The sequence below is a fragment of the Telopea speciosissima genome, chromosome 10 (assembly GCF_018873765.1).
Source record: "Telopea speciosissima isolate NSW1024214 ecotype Mountain lineage chromosome 10, Tspe_v1, whole genome shotgun sequence".
Taxonomy (NCBI): domain Eukaryota; kingdom Viridiplantae; phylum Streptophyta; class Magnoliopsida; order Proteales; family Proteaceae; genus Telopea; species Telopea speciosissima.
Window position 1 is genome coordinate 951,238 of NC_057925.1, and position 13,125 is coordinate 964,362.

At 36.6% G+C, this 13,125-nt stretch overlaps 1 protein-coding gene across 1 annotated transcript; it reads right to left on the reverse strand.

Annotated features, from left to right (window-relative positions):
• Positions 1-1,626: 1,626 nt before the first annotated feature.
• On the reverse strand, positions 1,627-9,151 carry LOC122642197 (subtilisin-like protease SBT3.18). The gene is made up of 10 exons (XM_043835626.1): positions 8,853-9,151; positions 8,637-8,728; positions 8,381-8,478; positions 8,134-8,289; positions 6,961-7,637; positions 4,808-4,875; positions 4,102-4,344; positions 3,848-3,962; positions 3,277-3,490; positions 1,627-2,297 (listed from the first exon to the last, which is right to left on the reverse strand). The coding sequence occupies exons 1-10, from the start codon at positions 8,934-8,936 to the stop codon at positions 1,627-1,629; spliced, it is 2,418 nt and encodes an 805-aa protein (XP_043691561.1). The 5' UTR covers positions 8,937-9,151.
• Positions 9,152-13,125: the final 3,974 nt, after the last annotated feature.

The following is a 13,125-nucleotide window of genomic DNA, read 5'->3' on the forward strand; positions in this document are numbered from 1 at the left end:
CGGTATTGTTCCCTCCGTCAATTTCAACTCCAAACAATAGCGGGTGGGAGTTTGTGATGGGACTGGTCCCATCACATGGTTACATCATCAATGGTGAGGAGATTTTTTCTCCCCCAAGAAAACTTTTTTTCATTAAATATAGAGAGAGTGTACTTGGAGCCGACAAGGTGAAGAGCAACGGAACGGGGAGGTAGGAGACCATGACAAGAGGAATGAGGTAGAGATGGAGAGTGCTAGCATAGCCTATGACGCAAGCTCAGAGACCTTTTCCGAGACCAAATCGTATCCTTGTACAAGTACCGTCCAACGCCCTCCAAGGCCACTCACATGGAATCCACTCCTCCTATGGATCCCATAGTGGATTCCATGTGAGTAGCTCTAGAGGGCCTTGGACAATACTTGTACAAGGACACGATCCACGCTCACCTGTCCCCCCCAAACATATTTTTTTCGGTAATACCCCCCTTAAACATATTAAAAATATCATTCATGTCTAATATGCAAGATAGTGTTATGTGAAGTTTGAAATCAAATAGAGTTCTTTATGCATCATAATAAAGATCAAAGATTTTGTTGAAAATGAGTTTCTTAGGTCTATTCTAGATAAATTGTTGGTTACAAATGTATTTGAAACAATTGAAGTGTCAAAATACCTCTTTATTTCTTTCAAAAAAGGTGTTGGTTGTTTTTGTCTCAGGTGGAAGAATTTTAGTCCCACATTAGAAAAGGAAGAGAATGATGTGAGGTTCATCTGCTTAAATGGGAATTACAAGGGTAAGGTTCCATAAAAGGAAAACTCAATGTGCTCTCTTATCTCTAAAGGGTTCGGAGTTTATTTAAATATTCGTGTGCACCGGGTCAGGTTGTCGCTAATGTGTGTGCGGTTCTTTTTTTGCTAATGATTAGTAAGTTGATTGTTGGATGTCGAACATGATATAATATGAGTTGGGGTTTATCAAAGACCATACGGATATATTTTGATCTCTATTCGTTGAAAGAGGTCTTATCGGTGTCAGATGAACGTCGTTCAACGAGTCCCTGACGTTGGCAATCTTGCATTGCACGTCGTCTAGTATGTATGTATTAGATATTGGCAACGACTAGTTTTTGTGTCTTCTCTTTTTGGGAGACATTTTTTGGACCCTTTTGGAAAAGTATTTCCAATAGGCATCTCTCATCTATAAATAAAGGACATCGTTGACACTAAAGAGACGATTCCTATTTAAAAGTCTTATTCGAGTTTGAGTAGAAATCAAAGGGGTGTAGTGGGATAGTGCACTACCATTCATGAAAGCCAATGCATGTTTACTTGTTCTTACGATTGGAAGAATTCACCCTCAAAAAAAGGGTCTACAAAGGGAGGAAACCCACTATAATATATACCCACATCCAAGCCCTTACAGGACCGATGTGGGACTATTGTACATAACAAAAACCCAATTAACTATTTGATGATGAAGATACATTAATTAGTTGAGTTTTGATGAGAAGAGCAAAAGATCTCAGCTCCTTTATTTATATAAATTTCATACAAACATATTTATCTTTGAACAATGAACATATTATAACAAAGTAAACAACTTGAAGAAAAGTGTTTGATAACTCCAAAAAAAAGAAAAAAGAGTTTTAAGTTGAGTACTGAGCAGTGATGGCCGAATCAGTAGTTATAAAATCCTCCTCATGATCAGTAGTAGTAGTAGTAGTGTTTACACTAACTACTAATGGACTCCTGACCTGATGAAAGCCATCTGACCACACAATCTCTCCAAAATCATATCTCCCTTGGGATTGCTTAAGAGGTGTTAATGTCACATAATATGAGATTTCTTCCCTTGCACGTCTGAAAACAAGGATCCTTGGCCAAACCCAAACATCAACTCCTTTAGGATTCTCAACTCTAACGAAGTAAACACCTCTCTTCCCACCTTCATTACGTACTGTCCTCTTGATCGTAACTGTAGAGCGAAGATCCGAAACTGTGATTGAAGGATAGTTGAGGTGTGCAGCAGCATTAGTACTACTAGTGTTGTTGTTGTTGTTGTTGAGATATGTGAATTCAGAACAATCAGTTTCAACACTACTTGAAGCTGGTGTTAGAACAAGGCTCTCTATTTGTTCTTTTGAGTAGCCAATGTTACAAAGGAAGACAATGTAATCCTCTGTGTTCAAGTCATAAACCAGTCCTGGATCGATTGCCCTTAAGGGGTTTATGTGACCTGCACCAATGTCAAAGGCATCTGCAACTTCCATTGATCCTCCTGCTAGTATTTCATCTTCTTGTGCATCTTTTGTGTAAGCTGAAAATGGAATGGATGATCATGATCAACCACAACTCAAAACTGTTGATTCACATTTTTGCCCCCATGAAACATGCTGGTTCATACCTTCATATTTAATTGATGTTTAGTAAATATTTTCTTTCAAGTAATTTTTAGGGAGAAAGAACGCACCTGCAGGTGGTGCCAGACACACGAGGGGCCGCATGCGAAATAACTGTCGCTTCCCTTGAAACCCCAAAAATGACCGGGGTGCGGTGATCATTTTGCACACTCATGTGTCAGGATGCAAGGGTGATCTGCCGTGCATGCGCTACACTTACAAGGGTGGCATTCTCTTTCCCAATTTTTAATTAAGATGATAGTTTTTAAATGTTTTCTTTAAGTTATGTTTGGAGGCCAAGAAAAGAAAAGATAAGAATCTGAAATTGACCGGACCAGTTCGAAATGGTTGAACTGATCAAAACCAATTGAAAGAAAAACCGGATTGAAAACAAAAGTGGTTGAATTGACCTTTACCATAACAGATTGGTTTTGATTTGAACCAGTGCCAGACCGCAATCGATTCAACCCGAACAAAACCAAACCAATAACTGACACTTACCCCTATAGGGGCGTCAACAAAAAAACTGAAACAACCTAATCGATCGAATCTAACCAAACATATCCTAACTACATCAAACCAATTCCCTATATATCGAACCAGTTTCAGTTTGGGATATTATGAAACCGGTTGAAAACTGGAGTGAAACCGGTACAAAAAGTTTTAAGAAAAAAATCGATACAAACCCATAAACCATATTGTTTCTATAATTGTTTGTATATATATATAAATGGAAAACCGAAACTGAATCTAAGTTTGATATCAATTCAAACCGGAAAAAGCCTGATAAAAGAAAATGATATAAATCGAAACCAAATTAGATCAAAATCGTATCCAACTGAAACCGGACTGAACCGACCATTTGACACCCTTAGTTTTCTTTCTTTAAATACGTACCTGTAGTCATGAGAGCAGACCTAATGGCTGCAGGAGACCATTTTGGATGTAGTGATTTGATAAGTGCTACCACCCCCGAAACATGAGGGCATGACATGGATGTTCCTGATTGAAAGTTCCAATTCACAGAGCGGTGATCAAAGGGAAACCCAGATGGTGGGGACTGTGGTGGCCATGCTGCCAAGATACCGACTCCAGGTGCACTTACATCTGGCTGCATGTTTAAAGACAGATATGATGGAAATATTTTCAACAAGATAAATTATGAATTTATATGAGATTTTTTTTGTATTAATTCTAAGGGATCGAATTGTACATGGTTTAAAAAATTCAAACTGGATCGGTCGAATCAGCTGACCAATCCTAGGCCTGCACCAAAATACCCAGCCGAACCTGACCAGAATCGAACCGATTGCTTTAAATCCAAAACCGGCTAAATACAAAAAATTGTTCAGTTTCGGTCTTGTCCCTTAGATGTGCAGAATCGATTACGACCCAATCAAAACCGACCGATTGACACCCCCTAGGTTATTTTTATTTGTCACAAAATTCACAAAATTAACATATATACCTTGAGAATATCTGTAGAAAGTGAGGTTGGGCCTCTGGAGGAGAAATAAGCTAGTGTAGGTGCTGGTGTTTGGCGAATAGTAACATCACTAGGCATAATCTGTACTATAGGAAGCCTTCAATTAAGGCCAACATGCAACACATACCATACCATACAATATCAATAAAAGATCAAACACTGGATCGATCTGTGTCATATATATATTGATCAAATTAATAATGTGGAGATCCATAATTAAGAACCAACTTACTTACTTGGGGGAAGTAGCATAGTAATGGGAGATTTGAGTCCCTTGGTTGATGTCAATAAGGATGGTTGGAAGGATATCAATTTCAGGTAATTGGGTGGTCATAGGCTCTGCTATGAGTAAAGCTGATGCATTGGCTATGCGAGCCGCTACCTGTGCTTCAAGACTAGACCCAGCCATGGTAGATATGCATAGAAACAACTTCCCACCTGAGGCTCGTTTTCCTCTCCAGTTATCTCTTGTGCAAACCCTACACATTATTAATTCATCATGATCGAGTTCATATGGATTAGTACGTACTACATTTTATCATAATAGAAGAACTCTTGGCTTCAATTATAATCTAAGGTTTTAATTTACGATATCGGTTGCCGTCGATACTGATACCGATATAGATTGATCGTATAACTCTGTATATATCTCAACTGATACGATACCAATACCTAAATCCCTGACTGTAATTGGCATTGGGAGTAGATCGATCGAATCGGTCAAGACTGATCCCAATTTTTGGGTATTTTGTCGAAAACGGTATTTATCTAGGGTTCAGGCAATTTTGACCAATCCTCGACCGATTCCTATGGGGTTGGAATCAACGGTGGTGATCCCGTTGCCGAATCCACTTACTAATACAACTACTAATATCCGTATATATAATTCTTACAAATTTTTAATTTGAAAATTTAAGAGAGAGAGAGAGAAAAAGAGATCACCCATCAAAAAAATAGTTGCTTGCATCCACTAATTTCAACTTCATTTGTTTCACGTTGAAGCTTTGTCCCTAATAACAAGCAGAGATTTATTTAGGTTAGGAGTCTATGAATAGGCACTTAATATATGGCATGCAAATTGGAAAATTTTATATTACCCCAATTAATCTTGTCAATAATATTTAAGTTGCAGGAAAAACTATTTTAGATTCTTCAAATAAATCGCTCGGTGGAAGCGTTTCTCCATCTTCTTTGATAAAAAAGGCTTCTCAATGTTATAAAAAATGCATTTTTCTTGAAGAACCTCCTCATCTCGGAAAAAGATCTTGTGCAGCCGTGGCGGGAGCTGCACAGGTGCAATGCTGCTAAACGACAGCAAAAATAGGGGTAAGATTGTCATTTCACAGGTGGGTCCCACCTAGGCCCCACTTGTGAAATGACCCCCTTGTATTTGGGGTGGTTTTTATGCTGCACCTATGCAGCTCTCGCCGCCACGGCTGCACAAGAGCCAAGTCCCCTCAACTCTTGGTTTTACTGAACGGGTAATAGACTTAGGCTGTGTTTGGTATGCATTCTAGGTCGATTTTGTTTTAAAAAATGGTATGGGCATCAATATTAGTCTCAGCCAATATCGATATTGATATAGAGATCAGATGTTTCAGACAATTTTTCCCTTAATTTTAATTTAAAAAAAAATTAATTTTAAACAAATTTATCCTCAATTAGAACCGTTCCACTGATACACGATTGGGCATTGCCAATTCTGATACAGAGGCCGATATTCTTCATCTAATACTACTTTTTGAGAAATAGATAGATTTGAGATTTGTTTTGGATATCTACTTATGACTTTATACAGGAAGGAAGGAAGGAAAGCATACGCGAAGCAATCTGTAGGATTAGGCTAGAAAAAGCAAATATTCTAGAATGTATGTATTACAAGCCTACCCTCTGAGATGCTTCCACAGCTTCGAAAGACATGAGCAAAGCTTGAGGAGCAGAGAACCAAGCTAAGCTAAGCTAAGCAAAACATCTTTACTAGGGGGAAGGTCATTGTTATTAGAGGCACTTCCATTTTTCCATTTCTAGCTACTAAATATATTACCATTGCAAAAATTAAGACAGTGTTTGGTATGTATTTTAGGTTGATTTCGCATTCTCAGACCATAAAAACAACTATTTTATGGTTTTTATGGTCTAAAAATGCGAAATCGACTTAGAATACATACCAAATACAGCCTAAGAATCATATGATGAATTTGATCATCTAGTGAGAGGCCCTTCCATTTTGGAGCTCTTTGGACAAATTTGTAATTGGTTTATGAATTCAAGCTTCTCACATTCTTTTATAGCACCTAACTTAGCAGCCTCATTAATGGGTAATCCCTAAATAAAAACAAAGCAAGGGATTGCCATGCCGACAGCATGGGATGAAATTTCCACGCCCAGTTAATGGGAGTATAGGGTATAGGGGGAGAGGGGGAGACATGGTTTGCAAAGTGTTAGGAAGGAGATAACATGAAAAGATGTTAAGCACGGTAGGTGTAGAAACAATTTCCCATAAAAAAAAAATATAAATAACAAAATAAAATAGAAAAAAAAAACAAGCAAAAAGTGTACATTATCAGTCATATAGAAGAGCTTGGGAGCTACAAAGTCCCAAACAAAAAAAAATTGTATATAGTGGTTCCTATTTGGGGAAGTTTATATTCATCCAAAGTGATGTAGGGTTCACCTACAAATCTAAGGTCATCATATTCCCACTTTACGCTGGAAGTCTGAAATACATTTCACTATCCTGACACCCATCCAAACACAATAATAGCCATGGGTGAAGGAATTCTTCCTTCACTATTGCTTTAGGAAAGCAAGGTCCTTCCTATTTTAATTCAAACTCTAATCACATCTTTTGCAAAGTCCACTTCTCTCTTTTTGGGAAATTGGGACTCCTGATATGGCCCATGGTTCTCCCCTGATGCTACACCTCAAGTCCTCAACTGTGTACTTTTGTATTCTTAAAAAAAATAAAACCTTAGTCCAGTCATAGTTAGTTAAAACACCTATAATACATGTTTGTGGCTGAAATTTGACCTGAGAAAGAGAGATATAAGTTGAAGAGGATAAAAAACTATAGGTAAAAAGTTCTCAAAATTTACCACAATGGAAATGGCATTGTTGTCTATGCTCAAGAGAGTGGGAAAGGAGCGATCAATGGTGGAGGCAGCCACAGAAATCCCCCATGGGCTCACATTTTCAACAAGACCCGGAGTTGGCCCATCATTTCCGGCGGAGAAGACCACGGTAACGCCCAATTGGGAAGCATGGAACGATCCAATAGCCGCACTAGATGCGAAGAACGGCAACAGCACCACCCCTGCACCGAACGACACCGAGATTACATGGACTCCATCACACAACGCATCATCGAAAGCCGCAAGTACATCGGCTTCAGAGCAGCTCCCGTCCAGCCCATTCTTCCAACACGTCTTGTAAACGGCCAAACGCGCCCTTGGAGCTCCACCCCTGGCCTTGCCAAGGCCCAGGCCCAGGAAGCTTGCATTGTTCACAACAGAGCCCACGGCTGTGGAAGCAGTATGGGTACCATGGCCCAATACGTCTCGGGCCGAACGGTACTCGGCATTAGGCCCAGTGGTGTTAAGGGGACCGAACTCATCCTCGAAGCCTCGGACGTAGTAGCGTGCACCGATTAGCTTCCTATTGCATGCCTTAGATGGCTCGAACTTGTCTCCTTTCACACACTTACCTTTCCAACATGATGGAATCGGTCTGATTCCGGGTTCTTCTCTGAAACTCTCCGATTCAGGCCAGATACCTTTAATAACCACGATACATGATGAACCCAGTTAGTATTAGTAACTAAAATCATGATTACATTGCTAGCTATAAGTACTAATAATATGGGAGTCTTGATTAGAAGTAACTAATATACTTAATGGAAATTCGTCTATGTTCCACTTCTTTTTTGACTCATATACTCAAAACCCAGTATTTACATAACCAATAATCACTCATTATGAATCCATGAAATGGAAAACCCAGTATTTACAGAACCAATCACTCATTATCAATCCATGAAATGGAGGCTAAAGTGCCATTATTAATTGACACATATATATACTGTAGTTGTGCACTTAATAATTAACAGATACAATTAAAGCAACTTAAATATGATTAATCTGGGAGTCTCTGTTACAGTAACTAGTATGCACTAAGTCTTACAGTAATGCCCTTCAAATTATAAGGAAAGAAGGAAGAAGATGATGAGAATTAGTGAAAGAGGCTTCAAGTAGCTAGAGTTCATCGATCACCTGTATCAAAGATTCCAACCACAACATCATCACCATATGTTAGCTGAAATGGAGTTCCTTTACTGTGATCCAAGGTAAGACCCAGGAAATCCCAGCTTCGAGTAGTGTGTAATCTCAATGTCTTGCTCCTGAACACTGATATTACCCCTTCCATCTCTGCATATTTAGTTTTCTACCCGTGACCAATTTTCCAAACATAAATTAACTAGAGAATTAAAGTTAAAAGACTAATTACTGAGGATCTTACTGGCCAAGGTGGCTGCCTGTGTAGAATTGAGCCTTGCAGAAAAGCCTGAAAAGCTATGTTTGTAGCTGTACAGCAAAGAATCTTTTGCAGCTTGTTCACTATAAAAACAAACAAAACCAAAAGGGCTAAGACATTGCAGAGAGAGAGAGAGAGAGAGAGAGAGAGACAAGAAAAAAGAGAAAGAAATGGGACAGAGTTACTAACAGAGGAATGAAATACATTTTGAGTTGGGTTTAGTTAATAGTGATTAATTCACCTAGAAAAGACATTAGAGAGGAGGTGGAGATGTGATTTGGTAGTGAGAAGAGGATCTTGGACTTGGGGAAGCCCCAAGTAGACAATGTGAACCTGTAAAATTAAACATAAAAAGCAGAATCAAAGGTTGATCACATAGGAGATTACTAATTGAGGGAATTGAAGGGAAGAAAAACAAAAAAAGCTGAAAACACTTTGTATGATAAAAGTAAATTACGTGATATGTAGAGTGTGAGGGAATAAAATAAAGTGAAAGTAGTAAGAGGAATAGGCCCCAAAACCAATGAAAAGAAATGGCCATATTTGTCTCCTATGGAAGAACCACATGGTGGGTTGGGGGGATTAAATAGACAGGTAAAGTTTTAGTATATGATTCCAATATGGTTGGTCATGGAATAGTATGAGTTAGGCTGCGTGCACTGTAAGTCTACAAAGCTGCAAGAACACTGACATGAACCCATGGGAGAACATGATTATACTTTCCCTTCAAAGCTATATGACTCTGATCTAAACACCAAACACCACCTCTTTCTCTGTCTCTCCTATACCCACCTAATAGGCTAATAGTAACCTAGCTACATCTTTCATCCCTATCCAATATAAGAAAGAACACTACTCTATTGAAGCTCTTGCCCACGGTTGGGATTTCATAATCAATAAGGAAGGATAGTTTATAGAATAAGACAATTATACTCTTAATTTATGTTTTTTTTTTTTTTTTTTTTTTTTTTTTTTTCCAGTTTTTTGAAAGCTTAAGTTATATGGTATAGATACTTGGTGGTGTCATTTAGTTTTGTTTTTGTTTTTGTTTTTGTTTTACTCACTCAAATGGAGCAATTCCTCATTTCAAATTTCAAATTTAGGATTCTAGTCATTTGGAATTGGAGCTAGTGTTTTATAACAGTCACTTTGTAAACCATTAATAGAGTTCAAAACTCAGAAATACTTTCCTCAGCTTTTGGTTTTAATGGATTGATGAGAAGTACCTTTATCTATCTAAAACTTTTTCATTTTAAACTTATTTTGAAGTGAATAATTTTTCTTTCTTGGAAGTAAGATGAAAATTTTACTGTCAAAGCAAAATAAAAGCAAAAGTATATTTGAACAGAAATGGTATTACATGCTTCATATGTGGTAGTGATCAGTGGGCATTTTCATTTTACATTTGTAGAGGTGATTGTTAATTTGATTTCCTTTAAGCTAATTTACTGTTGAAAATAAACAGAAAAAAAACTTAATTAACAATTTCAGGGTGCTGCATTGTTATAGGTTACTAAATAAATCCTCTATAGGTATGTTTGAGAGCATATCTATCCTAAATCAACATAAGCATATCTAGTAGTAAGCATTGTATACCTAGGCCTACCTATGACCACTTGCCTCCATATGTCGAATTAATAATAAAAGATTCCGGTGAACAAATGAGAACCATCCTACTAAATGATGTGATCTGGTTTATAATTACACCCTAAGTCTCCCTATGAATAGAAAACATGCTCCAAAAGCTCATTGAACTATATCTCATTTGGTTAGTATAACTTGCATATATTTTCTATGAGATACATGTCTAGAATGTATCTTAATTGCTTATTTTTTTGTAAAATGTATACCAATACATCGCGTGAATCAATCTTGAGCCTATTGCGTAATCGCTAATTGAAACATTCTCTACCTTCCAAGGTAATTTGACATCATTGGACTTTGTACCATTTGAACACGACACGCATGCTTTGTCGAGAGGCATCCGATTCATTTATAGTGATCTATAATTACATCTAGATGCATCATAATGTCAATTGAAGTAAAGTAACTAGTTTGCTTTGACATACTAGCATATGATCAATGCAACTTGTTTTATAATGAATGAGTAAAGAAAATTGGTCTTATTTAGAGCATTTGAAATTTGTTATTAATTTTGTTTCAATTATATGCCTCCTAGGTGAGGTACTCGTTTTCATTTATGGATGGTTGGTGTGGAAGGTTTCTAGTTTCCAAGTGTGATACATGCCTGAAAATGTATTCTATTTTTTTTTTATTTTTTTTTTATTTTTTTTTTATTTTTTTTTATTTTTTTTTTTGGGTGAATGGAAAATACATTAAAGAAAGAAAAAAGAATATACAACTCAAAAGCCACAAAGGCTACCTCGAGAATGTGTTCTTGTTTGTAAAGTTACAATCAATATCTTTACTAAGATTTTCCTATAAATTTTATTTCAAATGAAACAAATTACCAACTACAATTTGCAGCCTTCTTTTAGTTTCAAATTAAGGATGATGAGATTTTAATAGTACAAGATAGATAAGAACTTCTCACTATTAAAGCAACTTAAATGTTTCAAAGGATGGTTGTTGTGAAAGGTTTCTAGTTTCCAAGTGTGATACATACTTGAGAATGTGTTATGCTTGTTTGTTAAGTTATAGTCAATTTCTATACTAAGATTTCCTGTAAATTTTATATCAAATGTAACAAATTACCAATTAAAATTTGCAGCCTATTTTTAGTTTCAAAGGATGATGAGATTTAAATAGTACATGATAGATAATAACTTCATACTATTAAAGAAACTTAAATGTTTTTAAGTTTTAACTATGCTTTTGGTGATAGATTATTTTTTAACCTCAATCTTTGAAATGAATTGGAGTATGAGTATTCCACTTACAAGGTAAATTATGCCAATATCATAATTTAGATTTTCTTTAGTAACATTAATGACATTAGCAGTTTTTTTCATTCACTAGGAACTGTTTTTATTTTAAATCTATTAATCCACCAGTTATTACAATATACACAAGGACAAATAACTAAATTCACATATTCATGGATTTATGTGTGAAAGATTAAATATCAGAACAGTGTAATTAGTACTGTTTGATTCATCAATATTTTTATGATGTACCTTCCCAAGCTTTTTTTCCCTATGGTTAAAACCCTTGTTTATAAAGATGATGTCTTTTAGAAAGTACCTTCTTAAACTTGTTGGGACTCTTAGAATTGATGTTGGGACCACCTAATTTGACTATCTATAATGGTTTATTTTGAACAGATTGATGCAATTGATACAATCAATAAATAGTTGTTGCATAAAAGATTTGGTGAATTCTGTACATAAGAGGGCAAGGATCCTCTGAGTACTGAGGACAGAAGGTGGGTAAAACTCAAGTTCAGTAAAGCAGTTTCAGTGGTGCATTCAACATATATATATATATATTTGATACTTTGTCTAGTGTCTTGTCTCAATCAATATATAGTTTCAGGAATAAATCACAGTTACTTACAAATATACTAGCCCTTACACTTAGGACATTGGTACACATTTTCTGTGGTGGAATCATCTAGATCAGATGTTTCAGGTAATATGGTCAATAAATACACAGAAACAGCTGCATTTTGATCATTATACACCATCATGTATTGATCCAAATGGCTCCCTCTCCTCTTGGCATGGAAGTATTTTTGAATCCTGGTCAACACTTAATTAGTCCTATATATGTTTATCTTTTGATAAAATCCTGTGAACTTAAGCATATAAAAAAAAAACAAAACCATTTTATAATGGTAGCTGAAGAAGGTTTACAAGATTTGTAATACAAATTAACAATATATGGTCATGGATATACTTTTACTAGCCAGTACAAGCTGTTTCTTACTTGAAGTCTCACATATAAGAATCACAGATGATTTCCCATCTGCCTCTCATGTCATGTGTCAATGGTAGACGAAAGATTCTAAACGTTTTTAGTCTCAACCAAACATATAATTGGTGGATGTAAGGAGCCTTTTCTTGTCATTCTTATCCGGTATAAATCCAAAAAAGAAGGCATTGATGGTCCTCTCATGACAAGTCATTCTTGGACTCTGGAGTCTGGATAGCTACAGTAAGACTGGAATTGTGTTATTCTACATCACAAACAATATTAAGGTTAAGCCAATTGGCTGCTTGTTTTAAGTTGAGAAATTCCATGGTCCACTGACCTACTTGAGAGGAAAGCCAAACCAAGTGGTGGTCTTTCTTTCAATGTTCCTCTCATTGAAGATGTGATAGGAGTTAGGACAGGTCATTTCTAGGGTTTGCTAGGAACAAAACAAAGAGAAAAGTACCAGGCAGGAGACCTGACCCACCATTTGTATATACTTTGAACAGTATTCTCTTCCCTGTTTAAAGTTCTGGACCAGTCCTTGGAAAATTAGAATATCCAGCTCTGTTTCAAAAGTCATATATACTGAGCTCAGCTTTCCACTGCATCTACAAGCCCAGTGCTGTCTTTAAGATAATGATCAAGCCCAAGAATTGCTGGAATCTTCTATCCCTTTTGGAGGATAATATCCTTTTAAGGTTTAAATTCCAAAAGAGCTTTATAGGCCATTGTAGCATATGCTTTACCATTCTGGAGGACCATTATTATTCATAGCACTACCACCACATAATTTTGAGAGAGAGAGAGGCTTCCATGGTATGATGTTAAACTATGAGAGGCCACCGGCTACTGTT